The 25,273-nt window shown below is 42.4% G+C and overlaps 2 protein-coding genes across 10 annotated transcripts in view; both read right to left on the reverse strand.

Moving 5' to 3' along the window:
• Nucleotides 1–10,441, reverse strand: part of acvr1c (activin A receptor type 1C) — a 29,556-nt gene extending 19,115 nt beyond the window's left edge. Inside the window, exons 1-3 of one of the 3 annotated variants that reach the window (XM_077002569.1) lie at nucleotides 10,179–10,437; nucleotides 9,416–9,692; nucleotides 4,702–4,932 (exon numbers count right to left, since the gene is read on the reverse strand). In XM_077002569.1, the coding sequence (XP_076858684.1) occupies nucleotides 4,702–4,932; nucleotides 9,416–9,488 (304 nt within the window). In that variant the 5' untranslated portion in view covers nucleotides 9,489–9,692; nucleotides 10,179–10,437. Of the gene's footprint in view, nucleotides 1–4,701; nucleotides 4,933–9,415; nucleotides 9,793–10,178 lie in introns of those variants that run through there. The other 2 variants (XM_077002571.1, XM_077002570.1) reach the window with 2 other exon arrangements.
• Nucleotides 10,442–11,415: 974 nt separating this feature from the next.
• The window catches only part of LOC143512354 (activin receptor type-1-like), a 32,311-nt gene continuing 18,453 nt past the window's right edge, over nucleotides 11,416–25,273 (reverse strand). For 3 of the 7 annotated variants that reach the window (XM_077002563.1, XM_077002564.1, XM_077002558.1), the window contains 9 exons: nucleotides 24,828–25,085; nucleotides 23,949–24,212; nucleotides 21,632–21,837; nucleotides 19,892–19,991; nucleotides 18,573–18,719; nucleotides 17,504–17,779; nucleotides 16,690–16,887; nucleotides 12,723–12,853; nucleotides 11,416–12,370 (listed from right to left, as the gene is read on the reverse strand). In XM_077002563.1, the coding sequence (XP_076858678.1) occupies nucleotides 12,236–12,370; nucleotides 12,723–12,853; nucleotides 16,690–16,887; nucleotides 17,504–17,779; nucleotides 18,573–18,719; nucleotides 19,892–19,991; nucleotides 21,632–21,837; nucleotides 23,949–24,212; nucleotides 24,828–25,085 (1,715 nt within the window). In that variant the 3' untranslated portion in view covers nucleotides 11,416–12,235. The remainder of the gene's footprint in view (nucleotides 12,371–12,722; nucleotides 12,854–16,689; nucleotides 16,888–17,503; nucleotides 17,780–18,572; nucleotides 18,720–19,891; nucleotides 19,992–21,631; nucleotides 21,838–23,948; nucleotides 24,213–24,827; nucleotides 25,086–25,273) is intronic. The other 4 variants (XM_077002561.1, XM_077002560.1, XM_077002562.1 and 1 more) reach the window with 2 other exon arrangements.

A 25,273-nucleotide genomic window follows, 5' to 3' on the forward strand; every position in this document is an offset into this window, starting at 1 on the left:
GCAATCAGCCAGTTCTGCACACCTGGCCCTTGCCCCATAATGCCTACGATTCGTTGTTTTAACAGGAAACCTAATGGGCTGAAGCCTGTTTCTGCCCACAGAAGCTAGTTTCACTAACAGACACTAAGGCTCTGAATTCATGCACCCAACAGTTCCGTACATACTGAACCCTTATGCAGTGAACAGGCATTCAGTAGGCACTGAGTAGTGCCTAGCAGGATAGTAATAGCTGAATTATGTCAAATGTGAAGTGTGTGCTTATACATACATTTTAAAATGAAAATAACACTATCTTGGTCATTTGGCAGTTCTCTCACCAGTATTAGCAGTGTATAAAATGTTAAAATGTTTAGAATTAGGTAAGAAAGCCAGTTGTTCATCATACATTGTCATCAACAAAGCATGTATAATGTACATTTAAAACTTTTGAAAAGTCAGACAGACTCTGCTTTTTCCAGTTTTTCCAGTGACCAGCAATCTTTTTACATTGCACGGTGGAAATTCTTTGGTAATCATCAATTTCTGTTGCACTGGGATGATTTTGACAGTTAGAGACCCTATGAATGGCAGTCTCTAGTAGTTTCTACTTTTCTACTTACTATTTCCACTTTTATTAAAGTAAAGTATTTGTTTAGTTCTGTCCATCCCTGCCCCAAGCTTTCCATTGATAATATAGTGCTATAGGTTCAGTAATTTAAGGCTGAGGTGGAAAAAGAAGTGGAGACACTCAAAAATGATGTTGAGCTTAAATCACTGTGCTACTACATAATGATAATATTTTTACTTATAGTATTAATATTATAGGATAATTCCATGCCAACTCACTTACACTAGTTTGTCATTTGTTATGTCAGGTTTTTTGGACAAAAATATTAAACCTTCTATTAATCTCATGAGACTTGTAAAAACCTTGAAACTCTATGAGCTTTTATTCTTTTATATATCAACACTTAATAGTCACACTTTCCCATAAAAGTGTTTCATGGAAATTAAAATAATTCTTCTTGGGAAAATATGGCATCAAAATATTTTAAAAGAAGGGGTTTTAACTCTGAAGTTATATTCAGCGAGATCTGTAGGCTCTATTCTATTCAGCACCATTCAGCATTCAACTGTCACATTGTGGGGGGGCCCCCTGCCGGTCGCCCCCATTTACAGCGGCAGCTGTCCTGTTTTGGTCATGTGATGTTCATCCCTCAGGTGGGCGGAACCCGTGATCCGTCTCACCTGAGGGTCGTTTGTTCGTCTATATATGTCTTGTCTTTGTACCAGTACCTTGTACCTTTGTACCAGACTGCTGGTTATTATTTCCTTAATCTGGAACTATGTCACGGGTTTTTGATTTGCGCACTTTCAATTAAACCATCCTCTTTCCCTGAGACTTGGCGTGATCGCTTCCTTTTTAGTTGCTCACCCTGCCCGTCACATCAACAGATTTTATAGGACGATATATATGACACAGAAACAAAGCATTGCTGCAAGAAAGTGAAATTAATGGAGATTTCACTTGTGGAAAATTAAAGATTCTTCATTTGAGTAAAAGTGATTGATCATTATTATTTTGATTATGGTCAAATATCAAGCAACAAATATTTAGCAAATATAGAAGTGTTCAAGTTATTATTAAGAAAATACAGGACCTGGGAGCTCAAGGTGAGAACTGCCTGAAAACAATAATACAAAAAGAATACAAACACAATGTCTCTAACTGTCACACTGCTCTGGGCACGTGTGATCCACAGCCCCCTAGTAATCACTAGTGTGTGTGTGTGTGTGTGTGTTCTGACTGCACAGATGGGTTAAAAGCGGAGGACAAATTTCGATTGGGGTGTAAAAAAATCACAATTGACAAAATATGGCACATTTCAACTGCCCGAAAACAATAATACAAGAAGAATACAAACACAATGTTTCAACATGGCATTCACTTCTCAGGTTTTTAGCCATTAGCAGACATTCTTACCAAGAGCTACTTACATAATTTCTTTCTTATAAGCCGAGAAGTGGTGAAACAGCTATCCTATTAAAAATTCTTTCCAATGTAAGCAGTTATCATTTGGAATATTTAGCTCCGTCGAGTATCTTTGTGCAACTCTGAAAGAGGCACCATGCATTTTATTAGTACCCATGAGCCTCAGAAATACCATGTAAATTTGACTGGTGACTTTATGGACTATGAGCACTTTGTCTTTGCTGGTGATTTGAACATATACACTGCCAAGGCAAAGAACAACAAAGCCAACTCTACACCATGTTGGAGTGTTTTCCAGGGTTCCCACACTTTGGTTAACATCAAATTCAAGGACCTTTAATTCAAGGACCTTTAAATCACTTTCCAAGACCAACTTCCACAAATGCACCTGTCGGCATTTACCTAACCCTGAATATGTTTAAAAACGATGTTAATACAATGCCTTCTTCAAAAGACTGAATGTCATATTTATTTCAAGTCTGACATTCTGAAATTTGCATTTTCTGTGCATGACATGTAACAATGTGACTGGCAATTGCCCAATTCACCTGTGTGAAGGTGGCATTCACGTAAAGCAGCTACACACACTTTAACTACAGGAAACACTAGCATTCAGTGCCGAACAAACAAACAAACGAATTTCACCAATAAAATCTACAGGAGAATTACCAAACTTCTGCAAAGTAAGTCAGCATAGGCCATGTGGAATTGAGGTAATTTTAAATGAACTGAGCAAAATAATGACACATTGACAGCAGACAAAAAAGAAACAAAACAAAACAATAATAATAATACACATATGCATATACACATACAGTACATACATACACAGAACAGAAGCACAAAGCCATATAATGAGATTAGAACAATACCTTTCTGGAGATCTGGTGTGATATGATTCTAGCATTTTCCAAGTTTTTTTATATACTTAATGAAGAATAATATGAATTTAATTCATTCATAAAGCAGAGGAAAGAGGGCTTTTTACCCCTCCACTTACTATAGTGAATGTGGTATTTTACTAAAAGTACTACATTTATAGCATCAGAGAAATCTGAACTTAAGTTTTCTGCATAAAATAAAATGGTATCAACATCAAAAGAATGAATGTTAAGTTTGAGATTAATCCATCTAATGTCCATGCAAAAACCTTGTGAATATTGACATGAAAAAAACTAATTGGAATTCATCTTCTGACTTACAAAAGGCACATGAATCAACATTAATTTAATTTAATTTAAAATAAATTTAATAATTTAAATGTTCTTTCAAAAAACATGGCTACAGGATATATCTTATGTATTTATTATTTTGAAACAAGTCTCTTTCACTTTAGGGGATATGGGCCATTTGACAAATTTGGAATGAGCAAAAGCTATTGTGGTTTTATAATTTGTATTAGGATGCTTCTTGAAAGAATCTCTATTATATTCATAGTATATTGTGTGTCATACCATCATAAATAATCTTGTTATTACACTTGATGTCAACTAAGTTACAGTCATTCACTTTTAATGTGGGCATTGAAACTGCCAATTCTGAATATAAAATTACATTTTTGATTAATTGAATCAATGCTAAAGGAATCATTTTGCAGACCTTCCTAAAATCTTTATAACAACTATCATATCAGATCACATTTTTCAACAAAGGATGAGAAATTTAAAACATCTTCATGACAATCTTTTTCATACCAATCCTTTCTAAATATTGACTTCCTACCAACTGTGACTGCCCTATTTTTCATTGACAGCGGTCCCCCTAAAATATTTCAAGGACCTTCATGGATGGCTGTCTTTTTATGCCTGTTTTCCAAAACTTTCCAGGGCCTTGAACTTATTTTTTCAGATTCACAAGCTTTCAAGGATTTCAAGGACCCGTGGGAACCCTGGTTTTGGTCTCACACAACATGTGACCGGCCGTGCGCCCTCATAATCACACTGCACTTGGTTATTTAAAGAGATCTCAACATCTCTGCACTGTCAGTGATGCAGCTCAATCATAGTGGCAGCAGGCACACTTTCTTTATTTTTTTTTTATCAGCGCCAGCACATGAATTACATTTATAAGCCTTGTTTTGAGATGTTCTAGGAAATTATTGACAACTGAAGGTTAATTCTAAACGTGGTGCTGTGCACATGGCCTTCACAAACAGACCTCTACAGTTTGTGTTGTCACTTGTGTGTCCATTTAATACAGATATTTTAATACAGAAAAATAAATACATACACATACGTAGAAATACATACACACACACACACACACACACACACACACATATATATATATAATTTTTTACATGATAATTTTACTTTTTACTTTTACAAACATTGTACCTTCTGCTGGTAAAAATTTATTTCACTATTTTTTATATTTCATTATCCAGTTTTTTTTTTATCAACTACACTGTTGATGAATTTTAGGTTTATTTTAGAATAAACCGTTCCAAGGTGATATACCTTGGGAAGTAATAAACTTTATTATTTACATTAGTTTCTGGCTGTGATAAGCAATTTGAACTGTGTATGAAAACGTGTGTATAAAACAGAACAAAAACAAAACATGAAAGTGTGCTGGTGTTCAGGTGGATCCAAAGATGCTGTCAACCTAACTCAGAGACAGTTGAGAGTATATTATAAAAAAATTATAATAATAATTTTTTTTTTCTTTAAGGCAAGCATTAGCTGTTACCATTTCATGTGGACACGTCAAGTGGGGCGGAGCTGTACCTGTGTGCAGGTGGAGGGTCTCATTATTGCAGAAGTCGGTGAAGCAGCAGTTGCGTTTGGAGACGTGGCGGGAGCCGTAGCAGAACACCTGGCCTTTCATCTCACTGGGCGAGAGGCAGGACTTCACTGCCTCCTCCCGCCCCTCGATGAGCATCACTGAGTTCCAGCATGCACCCTCTGCCTCCGTCTCGCAGGTGTGGTTCGCACACAGATGGCACACACACTTCAGGGCTGCAACCACATAACCGACATTTTACAAAGCCAGAAAAAGACCGGAAGAAGAAGAAGAAGAAGATTTTCCAAACAGGTGAGGAGAGAATTTTGTCAGTACTTTTTATCCTTTCCCTAGACAAAAATCTACTCTATATTACAATTGCTGGCAAAATTTGTTCACAACATTGTTTACAGCCGGTTTTAAATTAATATACAAGATATTCAATCTTTCTGTGCTGTGAGTATTCAAGAGTACATCTCGTTGACATAAGCAGCTCTACTATACTTAGGATGGTCACTTTAATAATCCCTAAAAGAAGGACATCACAACCCCAAAGGCTGAATATACTGTGTATGTCGATATGACGCAACAACACACAAAATTAACACTAAACTATGTCTACTGACCACTAAGAGCTGATGTGTTTTTTTGGTATTTTCACACCATTGCAAACAATCTAAGTGACTAATGTTTAGAGTGCAGACAAGGTGCAAGGCGATTGGTTAAACCAGTGAAATCCAAGGGCTTTGCTTTGGCATGTAGTACTGTGCACAAGGCCACCACTGGTTATTAGCAGTGGTATAATGACCATATAGAATTATTTCTCTGTCTCTTATTTAGAATACAAGTATTTGTTTCTATCTTAATATAGACACTGAAATATAATTATGTATGGTCAATATATTATTTCTAAAACAACAAATCTAATGGTTTCCTAAGACTTTTGCACATTTCTACATGTGACACAGTGACAAGCTAAACTGATATTGATCAGTGGTCTGCTAATGCAAACGCCTGCCCAGCCTAACTATATCTCAGGCCTAATACCAGGCAACCTCACTGCAGTATTCTATACTAGACAAAAAATAACATTTTAAAGCATTTACAGACATACTGAAATCATTTCATAGAATGTTATCTCTAATTATTTACAAAAAATAATTTCTGCTCTTTCATTTCTCTTCGTCAATGACAGATGCACTGTTTATTTCCATTTTACTGGTGGGTTTAGAGACTTGACAATCTCTTAATAGATCCGTGTTAAAGCTTCAAGCACATTATCCTTTTGCTTTTGAAATATTGGTTAATAATCAATTTTGTATATTTTGTACATTTATTTCATACCATTTGAGAAGCTGATTTTCTTTAACTTTGGGTCCAGAGATTACACAAATGTATCCCAACACCTTGGCTTAATCAGTTACACTCAAAGCACACAGTACATTGGTACAGCCAGACCAAAGTTTTACTTAAAAACGTCTATGCACTGCCCTTCAACTAACAGTCAAAAAAGAAGGGACCTATCTTGTTAACCTCCATGTCCCTTAAGTGTAGCTTTAAGATTACAGAACAGGATGCACATTTACACTGCAGGGGAAAGCTGTGTAATACCGCTTAGGGGAACACCATGATAATCTCAACCTGCTCTCCTTAGACCTGTCCTGCATTTAGAGGGTTTTCAGGCAATGCTTTAAAGAAACATTCAGTTTTCTGCATCTGCCATGGTTCAGGCAGTTAAATGGGGCTGGGGTCAAAGAGAGGTCAACCTTGCTGCAGGTGAGGAGGAAGAGCATGGAGGAGATGTGCTCAGTTCAGCGGCAGGTGATGCAGAAATGGGGCGTGAGCTAATTAATGACATTCTGTCCGGTATATCCCAGTGGTGCGGACGTCTAACTGCCACTGTCGGTACTGACGTCTGCTAACTCTCTCTCCAGTGACGTTGTTTTTACCTTTTCAAGGCAAATTCCGCTGATGATTCTAATGTGGCCATGATTGGCCATATTACAATGAGAACTGTCTTAGTCTGTGAAGAGACCCAGGCAGCAGCGATGTATGGCTAATGTATGAATTTTTTTAAGCCAATCGTAGGTTTCATCTTTAGCTCTACGCAGTGTTCTAAGCAGGCTGTGGAGATTGTGGTTGACATGAACAAGATTTGCTGGATTTCTTAGTCATTTCCCAAAGAATTTGAACCTTTTAAATATTAGAAATGTGCACATCCCATGATTTATTACTCCTATACACAATTTAATCTTGTTCCTACTGGTAAGGAATTGCTTTATTCTGTGCATTCAGTCACTTAAATGATTTGCGAAAAACAAACAGAACAGCAAAAACATTTTGCATATAGAATGGTGCAGGGTAAGGTACAGGCCTTACGTTTCTAAGATGTTCTACAGTCCTTCAAAACATTCCATTGATGTTTATGATTCACTTCTCCAGACACCATGAAGATGTCAGACGAGATTCAAATGCCTGTATGAAACTGCACATTTACGTTCACAGCCAAATCATACATTTAGCAGCGCTGTGTCATAATTGTTTCTCCTAACAAACACAATAAGCTGTTTATTACTTCATCCAATAACCTTTCATCTGCTGTTGAGCTTCACAGTAAAAGTCACACTATGAAAAAGGTTAATCCTTTTAACTCAGACTTATCGTTGTGAATGTTTCGGTCTTAATCTGAAGCCGAGGTAAGAGCAAAGAGCATGAGGGTCTTCTTGTCTTCATGCCATATTTTCACACCTTGGAAACAAATGACTTCTCTTGCTGGACTCACTGAGCTAAATGAGATTACTAATGTCATACAATCAGAAAACATTCTCTCGCCTCTCTGAATCCAGATAAACTCAGGAAGAGGTTGAGCAAAACTTTTTTTTTATAAAGTTTAGTTTGGATTTAAGATGTGCGCCTAATTCACACACTCTGCCTTGACATAGTGGCCCATTTTAAGGTTATAAACAACAACATGTGAAATGTGCCATATTTGTCAATTGTGATTTTTCACCGCAATCGAAATTTGTCCTCTGCATTTACCCATCTGTGCAGTTAGAACACACACACACACACACACACACACACACACACACACACTAGTGATAACTAGGGGTCTGTGATATTTACCAACATGGAGCGATGAACATCTCTACATCTTCTGCTGTGCTGGGCTGGGACTGCCAGTTGCAGACTGAGCCTTTAGAAGTTTTGCAATACTAAATTGTGCAGGATGCCTGCTGTTCATCTTGAGAAACATGTTTCATGGAAATGTTCAGTCTTATATAACAAAGGAGTACAAGGGGCTTGGCGACTCAGTTCTTTGGAGAACTGATTGCTTTTCACATTGATGTTTGGCCTCAGAGATGTGAAGCAGTGCTCCTCAGGTCCCCCTTAATCCCACTGGGCTGATTTCAGGTTGAGCTCCATGTACACAGTGAGCCTCAGACACTGTTACTGATGTTAGGGACATTTGCAAACATTAACTGAGCCCATGGTGTGGAAAACGAAGATAACGTGTGGCATGGTGTGTGTGCAATAACTAGTATGTTAGTATATATACTATGAACTTGTTTTAAGTTTAAATAAAGGTGGAACTCAAGAAAATAAGACAGAAGTAGGATTCTACTGGCTGTGGGTCTTGGAACGGAAAGACCATTTATATATATTTGTTTGCAATGCTTATTTGTTTTTGTTTGTTTGCTTGCTTATTGGGGGTAGTAATAGGGTGGCAGTATCTCTGGCTCTATTCAATAGTGCACTTTGAATTATGGGGATAATGCACTTTACCTGCATTCTAATCATTACCTGACAGTGTGTGTGTGTGTGTGTGGCAGATGGGAACTTGGAAACAACCCGACAGTTTCAGAACAGGGAAAATCGGGGCTACGGACACAAAGTCCCACGAGAAGACGTTTTACGATTAAGCAGGAGAACTATCAAATACTTTGTTTAAAAGATGAAAGTAACAGACTTCCAGAAAAAAAAAAATTTAAAACTACACTGGGACTTTTAAGATAAACGTTTTAAACGCCACCAGTAAAAGCCACCAATTAGCTTAATTATAATCGTGAAATACATACAATGTGGATTATGAGGTTTAAAGTTCAAATTACATGCCACCTGCACTACATGTACGTCAGCAAGTGCGCCCGGGCTGAACGTAAACTTTAGTATGGTGCAGAGGTGGACATTCCAGGTTCAGAAAGTAAACCTGCTTCCCAGGATTTTATTCAAGCTTGCTAGATTTTCTAATTAGTGCCAGGTAAAATTAGTGGAAACAACACAATCCAGGAAGCCTGAGCGAAATCTTGTTGAGGACTTTTACTTTCTGAACCTGGAGCGTCCACCTCTGGTAAAGTGGTACAAACGTGACGAGCACTTTTCCCACGCACGTGTGAACATCTGTCGTCGGAACCGCTTAAAGGGCTCCCGCCTGATCTTTTGACTTCACGCTCCTGTAAGTCTATTACACAACCTTCTCGTTTTATTGTACAACGTTCAGAGTCCACGTGTGTTAGCTGCACAATAAAAAAAAAAACAAATGAACTTGCCTTTACGTCTATGATTGTCAACGTAAAATACGGAAAATAAAGCCAGCAACACTAAACTAGGCATCGTAGTTTACCAAAGTAATCATTGCATTACATACAATCTGCGAAATCAAGTTTAAACGAAGTTACTATATTACACTTATTCGCAAAGCAGCAAGGAGGCTGTTACCTGCGCTGAGTTGGGCGAGCAGCGTGAGTAAGAGAAGCGTCGCTCCTGCAGTAGTGCACCTGCGGCCAGGCATGTCCGGGGAAACATGCGCTTTCACCTCGCAGCTCAATCTACAACTCTGTCTTTCCACAAAAGATCACATCGCCTTTCCCCTTGGTTATTTCCACAGCCCCACTTCGCATTGCTCCACTCTAAATAACCAGAGCGCTTCTGAATACGCAACAGGGGACTCGCTCCGCCTCCGACGGCTGGAATGTAAGCGGATTACCACGGGAGCCTGGCCATACAAACACAAGGTGGACACACACTACATTACGGGCTGGCGGCCTCCACTGCACACGCTTGCATTTGGTAGTATTTCGAAATAAATTGGTGGATAAATATGGTGGATGTCCACTGTACGTGTACACACACACACACACACACACCAAACCGTTCGTTTGAAAATTGAGATTTGAGGAATACATTGTAAGTGTTAAAAATAATACAGTTTACTCTCCCACTGGGCTGGTAAACACGCATGTCTTGACCACATTAATTAAAGTGAGTGTGCCTGGTACTTTAGGAGCCCGGTCACGGGTCACAGCACCGCAGCGCGCGCCCAGTTAGAACCCGAGCACGCGCTGCAGCCACGCGCTTCATTCCAAACAATAACAACTGTACATTCAAGCAGAGTGGGTGGCACACATTTGGCTTTGGGTTGAGTTAACGACACCACCAATACTATATTGAACAACAAAAAAATATTCAAACAGAAACTAACCTAAGAATATGATGTAAACCCATCACCGACTGTTCTAGATTTTAAATGAAAATGTCTTCTGGAGAGCTATGAGAAACGCCACCCTGCGCTCTTGAAGTGTGGGCTGGAAACCTTTTGAGAACATTTCAGACTGGAACACTGCTTTGGTGCATTTCTGCTTTAATCTCCGCTTCTGCTAAAGCTGGAGCTTATTAGGTAAAACGTGACCTAATTGATTGAGCACGGCTCGGTTATTCTGTAATGCGCTTCCCGTGGGGCTCACGAGCGCGTCATCTCGAGCCCTTTTGCCCGTTTCTTTCCACACTGGTGTCCAGATAATAGTACAGCGAAACAAAATGCTTCTAATAAGAGAAAACATATGCATCATGGCTAGGCAGAGAGTCGATGGTTTTTTTGAAATACAGAGACGGGTGTAAAAGGAAATGCTTTAGGTTTGTACAGTAGCAAAATGTGTACACCAGTCAGCTCAGACCTGTATACGTTCAACTTGTTAAATGGTTTGTGCAAGAAGCCATGTAGCATTTCCCTCAATTTGAGGTGGTGTACCTAAAACGAAGCTAAAAATGGCATACAATTATGACCAAAATATTGATGACATACTCAGCAGAATATGCCTTTTAAAATGTGAATCTTGAACATCTGTACTGCCAGCAGGCGTAGTCATCTTTAAATAGCATGTATTCTGATAAAAAACTTCTCTGCAGGGTTGTGTGACCACTGGCTTTGCCCAAACAGTTTAAAATCCTGCAACAAATACAAAAATCTATTTTCTTATATAACAGTATTCAGCTTCCGCTACCATTCATTATTACAGGTCACTAAATACACCCAATTGCTTTTGGACACAAATTTAAGCAAAGGAATGAGTTTTCAGTCTGATGTTGGGTGGAACGGTTCGTGGTGCCAATGGCAGCTCTATTCTGAGTCAGCGAGACCCTGAAATGGTCTGTGAATTGGCCTTCTGATCCATAGACTTAACGGACATGATTTTACACAAGTATTCAGCAGAAGAATGCATCCTGTTATGTATTTGTTTATAAATACATCAGGTTATCCTAATGCAGTTTCATATCAGTGCTGAGAATTTATGGAGACACGAGAGATCTAATTCTTAAATTCTATATGGTCTTCATTACAATAAAGCAAAATTATTAAAAAATTAAATATTAATATAAAGTACTGAAATAATGCCAATCCCAACATTTACTTCACTTTAGATATGCAGAGCTTGCAGGCATTGCTGAGCATCAATAAAGAATTTTCTAGTATTTTTTTTTATTTACTTTTAGCATTTGTACTCAATAAAGCTTATGAAACAAACAAAAAGAAAAAAAAAGCTAAATGCTCAATGATACAAAAAAATGTGACATGTTAAACATCTTAGGCAGAACAGTAAGAGAGAAACCATTGCACCATTCGCTCAATAAATTACAGCATGAGGGACAGGACCGCAGAGAAACGTTTTCCAATATTTTTTACGGCAGTGCAAAAATAAACAACAAAAAAAAGGCAGTAAAAATCTATTTTTGTTTTTACTCTGATTATGTATGAGGATATGGTGCTATGAAATATAAAATAACCATTTTTGGCAAATGGTCTTATTTTAACCTCTCCAAATTCTTGTGTACCAGTGCAAGTAAGGAATGCCACAGCCTGCCAGTGCAATAAACGAAACACAAGCACAGACCGCATTGCTAAGTTAGACGCTTTCCTGGCAGCCCTAAAAACCGAAGCCGCGTTAGAAGGAAGCCGTAGCTCTATGGGGACTCCCTCCGAGGTCCTGCTACTGTAACAGTCTGTTCTTCGAAGAACATGACTACACGCAAAAGCTATGTCTTAAAATAGGTCACATATCAAATACTATTTGTAGTCTTTGTAAATGCCCACGGCGCCATCTTTGGATGCCAAAACATGTCCGACTGTGTGTTTAAAATAAATACATTGTGCCTCGAGGACAGCACAGAGCACTCCTCCCTCTGCCCCCTGTTCTCCATCCTGGGCGACTTGTCCGCTGGACACAATAAAGGCCTTGTGAAGATCGCGTGTACGGAAGCAGCTCAAATATCCGCTTTTATTTTGTCCAGAGAGTTGTCGATTTTTGTCAGAGTCTTTTTGATGCGCAGCGCTGTGAGCCTAGCGGATGGGTTCTGGTACCAGCACTCCTTCATCAGTTTGGCGATGGACGTTAAAGTCTGGAAAATGGCAACAAAAAAAAAAAGCACATCACCGACCAGCAAATGAGCAGTTAGAGACTTTTAACTCTAGACTACTTCAAGCACAGGGTGCAGTGGAGGAATGGGCACCGGGGGGCACTGTGGTCTGTAGCACTGTGGAGGAAGACCGTTCCTACCGGCCATTCCTAAAGAGTCAGCAATTGGATAAAATAAAGCTGCAAGCACTAGAATGTGTTAATCGATGCGCTGAATTGGGATCGTTACCCAAGTTGAATTCAAACGGTTCCCTACAGATTGGCTGCAGCTAATTTCCTTTCCCATTGCCTGGCTGCCAAGCAGAGTAGCTGATTTTATTCAAATGTGTACTCACAGAGTCCGAGAACCATCTGTTGGGGATGTTGGGTCTCTGGTGGTCTATGCACACCACCTTTCTCATGTCCTCGAAGCTGGGGTCACTAGGCACTACGTCGTGGAAGGGAGGCTTGTAGTCCTCTACGATACCTGCACATGAAAAGAGAAACAAATAAATAAGTGACGAGTCACTTTCTTCCACATTTGTGATCCAAATTCTATAATAATAAAAGCCCTGGAGTCATTAACCGTGCTGAGAATGGCTAATGTGACTAATGTGTGGCAGGTGGCTCCTGCAGTGGAAAGATACAGTGCGAGTGCCCCAGGTCAGCCCTCACTGTCAGCACACCCTATAAATAGAAGGCTAAGGCTATTTAGATACAGGAGAAAGACCAGCGTCCATTTCAGACAGTACGCTCTGCAGCAAGGGAGTGGAGCAGGCGATGACATGACAGTCACTGGAAACGGCATTTCAGATGGTGAATCTAGCCCGATCTACGGCACGGACCTGGTCATTAATAGCATTTGATAGACACGTCTGTACTGTACATTTAAACACACAAGCGCGCGTGCACACACACACAAACACACTGGTCGGTGAGGACGTTTGCGTGTCATTACGTGCTGTGCGGATGCTTAAGTGCTGATGTAAATCCTCAACGTGCCAAACTCAAATCGCAGGTCTGTTTCCAACAAGTGTTTTGTACCGTGGATGAGTCACCGCGCGGACGGCGTCGTTGGTGCGAGAGTGTGCAGCCGTGCGAGGGGAGCAGAGTGCACACACGTGAGGCCAATTAACAACGTGTAGCACACTTTGCACAAATGAGTCATCTTTACTCTGAGTCAACCTCATTTATGCAGATGGGGAGGAATAACTGGGATTTAGAAAGTGCTTAACAAACTCTTTTATTGTTATATGTATTCATTATTGCTTAGCGTAGAGCGAGCTCTGTAAATTGTGTCAAACTGAATAAACCAACTCTGAGCCAATTATGATGTACACGGCTGTAGCATATTGTTTATGTAGAAACCCAAGCATTTAAAGTGGGCATGAAACGCTACATGAAGCTAGCATGCACAAGATGTTTTCGCACTCTACCCGTGTAGGTTTAACACAATCAGAGAAACTGGATTAAAACAATAGTAATAATTTATTGTATTAATTATACGATTAGATTATAATAATTTGATTGAGATGTCATAGTTTAGTTTTAATACTAAAGAGAAAATGCATGCTTTCTGGCACAGCAAAAGCCAGAATCCTGTGATTGTTGTTTAATGATGACACTAGACCAGGGGTACTCAACTAAATTTGTCCGCGGTCCAATTTTGGCAGATACCTGTGACCTGAGGTCCGGTGCGGCGGTGGTGGCGAACGTAAGTTGTTGAGCGGGGGTGGCAAACGTAACACTCGTGACGGAGTGTTTTTCAATAGCCCTGAATTATCTGTATCCAGTTAATCAGGAATGAGATTGGGTCCGGACAGGACTGCGCTCGGGTCCGGATCCGGACCGCCAGTTGAGTACCCCAGCACTAGACTATCAAGTGCGATCGTTCCTCGTTTGACTGAGTATGCCTTGTTTTAGTAATGTGGAGAGATGTTCTATATGACCTCCTCATACAAAGAAAGAGAATTCAAAGAAATCCCCAGATCCCGGTGATTGATTCTTTTTCATATTTTTCATTGCTTTTGGGAACATGTATTATTAAAATGATCTGTGATCACCTTGCTCGGGGAGCCTCCTCTCCTCCCTGTTCTTGAGTCCTCCCTGTGCACTTAGATAAAGGCGGCTGACTGTTATCACAGATTGGAGGACGTAGCACAGAGGAATGGAGGAGGCTGTAGTTAGCATTAGAGATGCACCCCTTGTGTACTGAACAGAGGTAGCACTGGTGTCTTAGGACCAGTGTTGGGAATGTTACTTTAAAAAAGTAATTAGTTATAGTTACTCACTACTTGTTCAAAATAGTAACTGAGTTAGTAACTGAATTACACTATAATAAAAGTAACTCGTTACCAGGGAAAGTAACTATTTGCATTACAGTTTAAAAAAAAAAAAAGTTATATGCCAATGAATAAGGATTTTTTGAAAAAGCAGTTTTCAGTCAGTTGAAATGAGTAGATCAGAAAGGTGTTTAACTTTTGATATTTATTGCACATCAACAGACCAGTGCAGGATAAAATCCTTCAAAATCCCAAATATTTGCAAAAGTAAATACTATATAACTATATAAAGTGCATTTATTATTATTACACTATATAAAGTGCATTTACATCTATCAAATTAAATTAAATTCTCTCAACCGGAGACAACTGGTTTGTTCACAACAGAAGTAAACCTAACAATAAAACCTCTATTCTTAATTAAATAAATCAAATACCCAGTCTGGTAGACATTCAGGAACTTCAAGTATTTTCTTAAATAATATTTATATCGCCACCTTGAAAATGCAAATTTTTCTTTGGCTTGCTCCTGACTCGCCATTTCTGCCTCTTCTCCGTTTGTGTCGTGTGTGTCACTGGTGCGCTTCGGCACGCGTGTAAAAACACTGGCTCTGATTGGCTACCATAACGCTGCCTTAGCCAATCGCTTACTGACTTGTTAAACAGGTGTTACACCGAGAACTGTGACCTATCGAGATCTGTTACTCCTCACTAGCCTGGGCAGCGGTCCGCTCGCATTACTGTTAGTATATCAATATATAGTAATGCATCGCTTTTAATGACCAGTAACGTCAACGGCGTTGTAACGACAGGAAAAGTAATTAATTAATTATATTATCCCGTTACAGACAATATGACCCCGTTACTCGCAACACTGCTTAGGACTGCACTGAGTTTAGATTCTGCTAACTACACATTAAGGTCAAAGTAGTGAGGGCTTCAAAGACGCTGTTCACTAATATGCTGGTCAATAAATAGAAACTCCAGAAAACAGATGGTACAAGCTGCGCATGGTGACATGATGGCTAATAAGCTAGCTAAGCTGTCGCAGTCAGTTCTGCCCTTATTAAAAAAAACTTATTTTGATTTTAACCTTATTAAAGGCCTGCATATGTGCATCATCACTGTCTAAGGTTAAAAATGGAACAATGTTTTGACATGCGTGCATACAATATCTTAACACATTATATTCTGTTCACTGAATTAGCTGTTAGAGAAATGGGACACTGAGGGCTGATGGCAAAAATCTCCATGTATGTTGCCAACATGGCCACGCTGTCATGTTCGTTTACCAACTTTGTTGGAAGTTCTGTCCTAGCCGTTGAAGGGTCGCCCCAAGCTCTCCAGGCAAGGAGAGCTAGCACCCTCCAGAGATGTGATCTTCCAGTAGTCCCACCCTCCCTACACCGTAGTGGTCCCACTGCTGTCGTGTTGGGAGTGACCTTCCAACTAACCAATGACCAATCTCCAACAAACACCAAAGCGTAAGTACCAAACAGAAAACGATCATAACTATGCAGTCGTTTTCTACAATTCTCAAATTAAATCCCAACACACTTAATTTTGCACAAAATGTGTGAAAATTAAAGTGCTTCATGCCCAGTTTAAATGTTGTTCTGTGGATCTGCAGACAAGCAAAAACTGCTATGAAATATTCAAAGATCAGGTTTTTCCACATAAAGAGCAAAATGCTAATGTTGTACACCTTATTCAGGCACTGGTCTCATACTGGTCACCCATACCCTGCAACAATCAACAGTCAGCTTTTCTGACTGGGTTATCAGGAAATCCGTACATCAATAATCTCCCAAGAAAAATAGCAAAATAATGCCTGGCAAAGACCGTGATAGCGTTACACAATGGCTGGCTTTCTGAGGTGTTGGGAGAAATACCGCGATTCCTGAGTTTTCCTGGGATCTCATTTCCTTGTGCTAAGCCAAAGTGCTTGCAACTGAGTGGCTGGCCGTGCGTTTCTGGAACATCTCATTGGGACGACCATGGACTGGGGGGGTGTGTGGATTAAAAATCAAGCCTTACTGACCGTTGCTGACCGTCCGCCTGGCTATCTCCCACAGCACCAAGCCGAATGCCCAGATGTCCACCCTCTTGTATGACTCGAAGCAGTCCACCTGAATGGAATCGTCCAGCACCTCGGGGGCCATGTATCTTTTGGTGCCCACTTTAGGGTTATTGGCCACGTCCAGCTCATTGGTGTCCTGGTAGTGCATCACCGCCAGCCCTGGGAAGTCCAACAGAACATGCATACGGTCAGGGCTTTATGGGCCACATCTTAAACTGCATTACAAAAACCAGCACGTTTAAATATTGTTTACTGGAATCTGTCTAATCTGACAGATAGATTGGGCATTTTTATTACAGGCTTCCAAAAGCATTATAGTTATTATTGAACTAGAATAACTATATGTTTTTGTTTAACCCAAAATGCAATGTGCTCAATAGGAATAAAAGAAAAATGTATTTCTGGTTGGGCAGATACAACAAATATAAACAAAAATCATTAGTCCCTTTCAGCAATACATTTAAAGCTCTTTTAAATTCTTAGTTTGTGTTGTTTGTCTGTTTTGGGAGACTGTTTGTCTGTTTCTGACCTCACTGAAGAGAAGTTTACCATTATTCTTGGCAGACTGAGGACATTAATGGATTTTTCATTAAGGTTTCCGAGTGACGCTGTGCTGAATTTCCCTCGCCTAACAAGCACCTGATGTTCTGTGTTCTGGAGAGCCCAAAGAGGCCGACAGCATGTTCCAGTAGGTGCTCTTGCGCTTCTTGATGGTTTTCAGGTTAAAGGTCAACCGAGTGTGGCTCTGAAGTCGCGACCCCTGACTTGTCCTTACCGAGGTCGGCGATGCAGCACTGGCCATTCTTATTGACGAGGATGTTCTTGCTTTTCAAGTCTCGGTGGGAGATGGCAGGTTTGCCCTGGGTGCCGAAGATCTCCACGTGCAGGTGGGCCAAGCCACTAGCAATGGACAGCGCCATCCGCAGGCACGACGGGGCATCCAGCGTGCTCAGCTGCAAGTAGTCATAGAGGGAGCCCATCTCATGGTAGTGGGTGATTAGCCATAGCTGAGTACTGGAGTTACGAGAGGTCATGTCTGACGCAATGAAGCCTGGAAGACATGGGGAGGGGGAAGGGGTCAGAAAACGAGAAAAACAGACAAAGTTAGAGAAACAGACAAAGAGACAGGAACTGACAGACACATAGAGAGAGAAGAGAATTAGACTAAGAATTAGACTGGAAAATCATTTATTAATGTGAATTTGAATACCGTTTAATAAATTGCCACGTTGATCATTTCAATTCCGTACTCGCCTTAAAAAGGTCTCGACAGATACATGGAGCCTATGTGTTGAGGACCTGATTGGTGCACGTACCCAGGATGTTGGTTCGGTGTTAAGGACCTGATTGGTGCATGTACCCAGGATGTTGGTACAGTGTTAAGGACCTGATTGGTGCACGTACCCAGGATGTTGGTACGGTGTTTAGGACCTGATTGGTGCACGTACCCAGGATGTTGGTACGGTGTTTAGGACCTGATTGGTGCACGTACCCAGGATGTTGGTACGGTGTTAAGGACCTGATTGGTGCATGTACCCAGGATGTTGGTACGGTGTTTAGGACCTGATTGGTGCACATACCCAGGATGTTGGTTTGGTGTTACGGACCTGATTGGTGCACGTACCCAGGATGTTGGTTTGGTGTTAAGGACCTGATTGGTGCACGTACCCAGGATGTTGGTTTGGTGTTACGGACCTGATTGGTGCACGTACCCAGGATGTTGGTTTGGTGTTAAGGACCTGATTGGTGCACGTACCCAGGATGTTGGTTTGGTGTTAAGGACCTGATTGGTGCACATACCCAGGATGTTGGTTTGGTGTTAAGGACCTGATTGGTGCACATACCCAAGATGTTCTCATGCCTCAGGAGCACAGTGTTGTAGATCTCAGTCTCTCTGAACCAGGACTTCTCGTCTCGTGATGAGAAGATTTTCACAGCCACGTTCTCCCCCTGCCACTGGCCTCTCCACACCTCCCCGTAGCGGCCTTTCCCTGAGCAAGAGCAGACACACACACCTGAGTCCCAAAAAGGCATCACTGAAACCAGCAAGCACATATTTTAATGTGCTGACAATAAAGAACAAAGGCACCAGCAGCAGTGCTAGGAGTCTGCACACACTAACCATCGTCTCTCTAGACTCACTGTCTCACTTCGCCATATTGCCAGTCCTGCTAATCCTACTCTTTACCAAACCATTTCGGGCACAATAGTTTGATCACCTTCAGTTTACAGAAGTGAGATAGTGCTTTATAAGCACCAGAACCCCCTACGCATTAGGGTAATCTGTGTATATTAATCTGTAAACTTCTATTTGTTGTGCGGCTGCTCTGTAAGACATTAAACAGCCCCTCTCTCTTCACTGGTGATCTCAGCATCTCACCTTATATCGAACTCCCTTCACTTTACTGAAATAAACTATAACTATAATGGTCAGAGTGTGATATGCGTCTGCAGTCACTCATCTTCAGAGTCTGAGCAAATAGACTACAGGTCAAATTTTATCTTATAAATTCCATCAACTGTATTAATTTCTCATTTTGCATATGCACAAATACAAAACAACTTGGATGCATTAAATTAGTTGTTACTTAGCAACACGTTAGGAGGAGCAATCCAGTTTTGGTGCGATAAACCTATACATCACATACATCAGCATGGTTACAACTGTCATACTGTAAGGTCAGAACGAACTGTTGTATAATTTTTGTTTTTCATTTCAAGGTAAAACATTTCTGGATAACTACTAAAACCTTGATGAAGAATGTTAAGAAAATACAAATAAGGTGTGTAGTTTCACAAGCCTTCAGGAGGAGGGATTAGAGAAACACCGTCAGATTAACATGAAGATGAGACACTGCTCCTGAAATGTCATTAATCACTTTAGAATAATATGAATAATATGTATCTAAGAATACTATGAACCTCTTGAATTAGGTACATTTAACTAATCAGTAAACTCACACACTCAACCATAAAAACTCCTTGTCTAGAGAACATTTAAACAGGTAATTGTGGAAACGTGTATAAAGCTGGTGAAAGATGCAAGCAACTGTACCACAAAGGCCAGAAACAACTTTTCTTAAGTTTCCAAACAACAGATGTGCGCTTTGTCAGTAAACAACTCTCACACACACATACACACGGAGACGGATTAGATACCCACCTACACACTCATTTAGGGTTATCTGTCTGGCTACCGTCCTCTGGACCAGGAAAGGCAGTCCTGAACCACTGCCTGACGTGCAGGAGTGGTCCAACAGGTCCTGTGGGGAGGGGGGTTGTAAAACAAACATGAGCAAAAAATCTCTAAATAAAGTTCAGAAAGGAGATACTTGATCTTTGGGTAGTTGATCTTTGACATAAAAGAGTCATGACAGACTTCATAACAGGAGGGACCTCTGGTGGACGATCTGCGTCAGTACAAACTAGAGTGAAACGTTCAGAGATATTTCATCATTACAACATGAAGATCCCGACAAGGCTTGTGAACATAGTGAACAAGTGCATAGTTTTTTTTAAACCACTATGCGGAATATTCATAATAACGTGTTATGGTAGATGGTTGCAGTACTGTATGATTTCTAAATGACCACGGTATTATTTTACACAGAATTGGGTAAAGGAAATTCTTTTTACAATTAATAATTTTCTTGAAATGAAATGGGGAGGGAGGGCTGTCCATAGTGTGTGTTTACAGTATATATATCCCAATATAATTTTCCACATCATCCTTTATCCTATTCATAATCCAAACACAAACCTAGTCTTAGTAGCCAGCTGCAGTACCCTGACATAACACCAGATGGAGAAATAGAGCAACCACAGGCATCCTACACTGCTATCCACACATGCCATAATAAAAAAAAAAGGGAGGGGGGTGTTGGAACCCAAAACTCAAGGCAGTAACCACCGACATACGTTTGCTGCATGGAGACAATAAGGAGATTTGGAGGAGAGAAGAACACGAGTGAGAGGGTTCAAACACAAGCTGGTTTCAGCTCAAGATGGATGATCCCTTGGGAAGGTTTTCGAAGCTGTGTACAATTGTGTGATTTTTTTTCCTGAAATCCCAGTCAGAGCCCCACAAGGGAACAGAGAAACTCTGTCACCTGTGTTCCTCAGAGAGTCTGGGCTGCTCCTAATAGCCCCTCCCCCACCCGGACTGGAAAGCCCTTTGTAATTATACACAGGCAAACATTCGGCCTGCCAGATTTTGGCCTCGGTTGCCAAGCAGTCTGCACAGCTCTTTGAAAACAGTTTGAAATAGATCCAACATCAGCAAGTCGGCAAACACACCCCATAGTCCTGCGGGAGTGGAAGGGGGGGGGGGGGGGGGGGGGGGGGGGGGGGGGGGGGGGGCAAGAACTGCACGGGACGTCCTGCAGGCCCAGGGCCGGATTATGGATCTGGACCGCATGGGTTTGTAAGCGGGTTCCAGAGTGGGGGAAGAAAATGTGTTAGCGTCACCGGACTAACAGCAGGAGCACAAAGGCCCCACATCAGAACGAGCAATAAACGCGGCGGGCACGTGACACAGCAGACACGTGACGCGGCGGGCACGTGACACGGCGGGCACGTGACACGGCAGACTGCTGGATCATAATAAACATTAATAATAGTTCAACAATATCAAACAAATAAATTACCACAATAACTCAACAGTATCATAAATAATGAATAATAAGAATAATAAATGCTTCAAAAGAGGGTAAAAAAGTTGGTTTCATTTCTGGAGCAAGTAAAAAAAAAAAAGCAATAGTTTAAATATGTAATATTTTGTTGCAAGACTAATGACACTTAAGACATCAGCTTCTGAAGAACATCACTGAGAACAGAAAACACACAGCGTAGCCGCAGCTAAGGGGTCCGAGCAGGTTGGAACGGAGTGTTTCACGCAGCTTACCGCCAGCGTGCTTTCCCCAACGTTGGACGCAATGAGCCCGTCGATGGTGCCGTACTCGGCATCACGAGCGGTCAAGCGCTCCATCTGGTTGTGGTGAATACGTCGAAAGACCAAGATGGCCGCCACGGATAGGAAGATGAGCACGATCACAGGCGCCACAATCACCACGGCCAAAGTTGTCACACTGTAGTTGGGTCCGTCCACCACTGAGAGGAAGAAACATATGATCAAAGTATTTAATTTAATAGATGTATGTGTGACAGTGTCGTATAAGAAACTATCACAGAGTTTCAGAGTTCAAAAACATTTCATTCATCTTCAACTCACTGCCTTTGTCTTGCCACTTTGTTGCTCTCACTCGCACGCGCACACACACACACACACGCACACACGCACACACACGCACACGCACACACGCACACACACGCAATGACGTTTTGGAATTGGCTGGGAGAGGCAGTGATAATTAGGCATGCTAAAGCCTGGCAGGACCACACACCGCAGCTAACGGTGCACTTAGACCCCCTGCACGCAGACACACACACCTCCCCATCCAGTACAGCTCTTATGCAGCAGCTGGAAACACACACTGCCTGCTAGCCCACGGAGGTCCTAAAGTAGGCAACGGGCTTCTGGGGTTAATGTTGGGTGGAGTGAAGGCTCAGGGTGGGTGTGTAGGGGGGCTTAAGGGAGGCTGTGTGGGGCCACAAAGAGGTACCGGGAGAGAAAAACCCTAAGGGCCCGGACTGATGGTGGGACGAAGATGGGCTGACTGCTGGCTAAGGCGGGGCTAGGGGTGGCTGGCTATGTGTGGGAGGGGCACAGGCTGAAGCTGAGCTGCAGGTTTGGGGAGCGAGGATTCAGGACTGAGGCCACAGGATGGCCGAGTCGCGGCTCAGATCCACCCACACATCCCCCCGCAAGACGACAGGCCTGCACTCTAAACAAAGACGCCATTTTCTACTCACTCGCACGCAAGACACCCATTTTTTATGTATTTATTTATTTTTACAGCATGCAGGGAGAAATTCAGGGGTGTGGCCAAGCAAACATGCCACAAACCAAACACTGAAAAAGGCTTTGAAACTCCCCCTCAGAAAGTAAGAAGGGAAAAGACACAAACGCATTATTTTTCCTACGACTGAACAGATCAATTATTACTCTTTCCTCCTAGCCGTCTTCCTGACTATGACGCAGACCGTGTCAGCCTCACAGGTCAAACTCAGAGTAGGAAGAAACTGCCAGAAAACCAGTTTTCCAAAAGAGATTACAAAGCTCCCCATCAAAGACGACGGCTTTTTGAAGAAAGTCTCACACGGCCTTGAAAGCCAGAGCAGAATCTCCATTGTTCCTCCCAAGTCCCCCAGGAACTTCACTTTACATGGTCATTTTACAACCAGAATATTCCCCGATGCTATGAAAAGTGAGGGCTGGATGACGTTTGTGTAATTATGTACCGAGATGTGACATTTACTTTTGGGAGCAGTGGTGACAACAGCAGAGGACTTTCTCTCTTCTGCACAAAAACCCAGAAACTCGATACCACATGAGCAACGAGGACATATCCGAGAAAAGGAAAAGCTCAAATCGGGCCCTGTGCATCAAACGATTCTCCTACACATGCATGGCTTCTCGGCTTAACGCAGTTCATCAGGCCTTTGCGGTGGAGGCCAGAGGCATGCTGGGAATGGAAGTCAGCAGGAGGTCTGGACTACCGGGGGGGGGGGGGGGGGGGGGCTCACCTGCAGGTCTATTTGATGCTAATACCGTAACACCTAAGCAGAAAGGCATATAGAGCAGCGGCAGAGATTTTAAGGCAAAGCCCAGAGCCACTGACTGCTGAGCCAGCAGACAGCTGCTGGAAGCACCCCAGCCTGCAACATCCCATTCCCAGGAGGCTTTGCTGCATGGCTGTCTGGACGTGGAGGGCGGGATCCTGTAGGGTCCAGTAGCCACGCCAGGCACAGCCGCTCTGGGAGGACACCACGCTGATGGGGGGCTGAAAAAGGGCTGAAAAAGGGCTCGGGGCAGCTAGGCTTTCCTGGCTTTGTCCATGTGGTTAATATTAAGAGCAGTGAGAGTGTGTGTATATGTGTGTGTGTGTGTATATGTGTGTGTGTGTGTGTGGGGGGGGAGGCTGTGTGTGTGTACAAGATTACCAGCTTACCAATATGTCTATTTTTATCAGTACTCTAATATCAGTGAGTGGACGCACATATAAAACCAGTATATACCAACGTGTGTACGTCTGTGTGTGTGTGTGTGTGTGTGTGTGTGTGTGTGTGTGTGTGTGTGTGCGCGCGCGCGCGCGCTTTACCTCGCTCGGGGAGAGTGACGCTGAGGTTCAGATTGCACAGGTGAGACTGGCAGCACTCCACGATCTGGTCGGGCGAGGGCGGAGTCTTGCAGGTCATGCGGCCCTGCTCGTACACCGTGAAACAGCCCTTCTGGTGCACCAGCTCCCCGTCGCTCAGCGTCAGGGAGGAGAAACACTGCTGGCCCACACACCGCTCGCCGTGCGCACACGAGCGCCCCTCGCACACACACTCGTGCGCCTTAGGAAGCAGCTTCGCCTCGGCGTCTGCAGACGAGAAGAAAGGACAGAAAGGTGCCTGGCGTCAAACCTCCGTCTAACCCTACAGCAACGGCAGCGCTACGGCGATGACCCGGAGTGATACGGAGACAACGATTAATGGCAGTTACTGACGTGGCCTGGGCAATGCATTTACAGTCACTGCTTCCCAGAAAAGTCTCACTTCCCAGAAACCCCCATGACGCCTTCGAGTCCATCACAGTGGTCACCGGCCCTGATCTCCCCTACATGCAGACCACAGTTCCAACGTCAGGATCCCGATTAGCTAAACCAGAGTCAGTGGGTCAGTTCGGCAGGACAGCCAGACACTGAGTGCTGGTGACCACTGAGACTCTCACACACCATGGACAGATCTCCACACATCATCAGTGCCCTCAAGGGGAGTCATGCAGTCTGTAGCTGCAAACATGCACAGCCTATTGTACTAAATTATCACAAAATACAAATTAAATGCATTTGCTTTCATGATGATGAATTAACCCTGATTAATTTATCGATAACTAATGATGAGAAAACATCACGTTTTAAATGATCTCAAATGAACTGTACAAGCCAACAATCGGGAGCAAAGAAACAGGGTGATCTGAATCCAGCCCTACTCACCTCTGCTGGGTGGTTCCAAGGTGATGTTGGCATTACACAGATAGCCTGTGCAACAGCTGATGAAGCTTTCAGGTGATGTGGGTGTGTCACAGGTTGCCCCGCCCCTCTGGGAGGCGGAGTAACAGCCCTTGAGGTGCTGCAGGTTCCCGGTCGTCAGCGTTACGGAGGAGAAACACTGCTCGCCGACACACCGCCCGCTGCTCGCACACGTCGCCCCCTCACACACACACTCGTGCTGCGTGGAGATCACACCCGTATCTGGAGAGAAAGCAAGCGTTCGGATAAATGCTTCCGCAGTGCAACACCTGAAGAACCAACTCCGGTGCTCAGGTGCTACAACTCAGGTGTGTTACTGCATCCGAGAACATTAAAGGTGTCAGAGGTGTGATGGCAACGACCTTTACACCCTAAAGTGAGGGGATCATGGGAAATAATGGTCAGTGAGT

Source organism: Brachyhypopomus gauderio, chromosome 4 (assembly GCF_052324685.1).
Source record: "Brachyhypopomus gauderio isolate BG-103 chromosome 4, BGAUD_0.2, whole genome shotgun sequence".
Taxonomy (NCBI): Eukaryota; Metazoa; Chordata; class Actinopteri; order Gymnotiformes; family Hypopomidae; genus Brachyhypopomus; species Brachyhypopomus gauderio.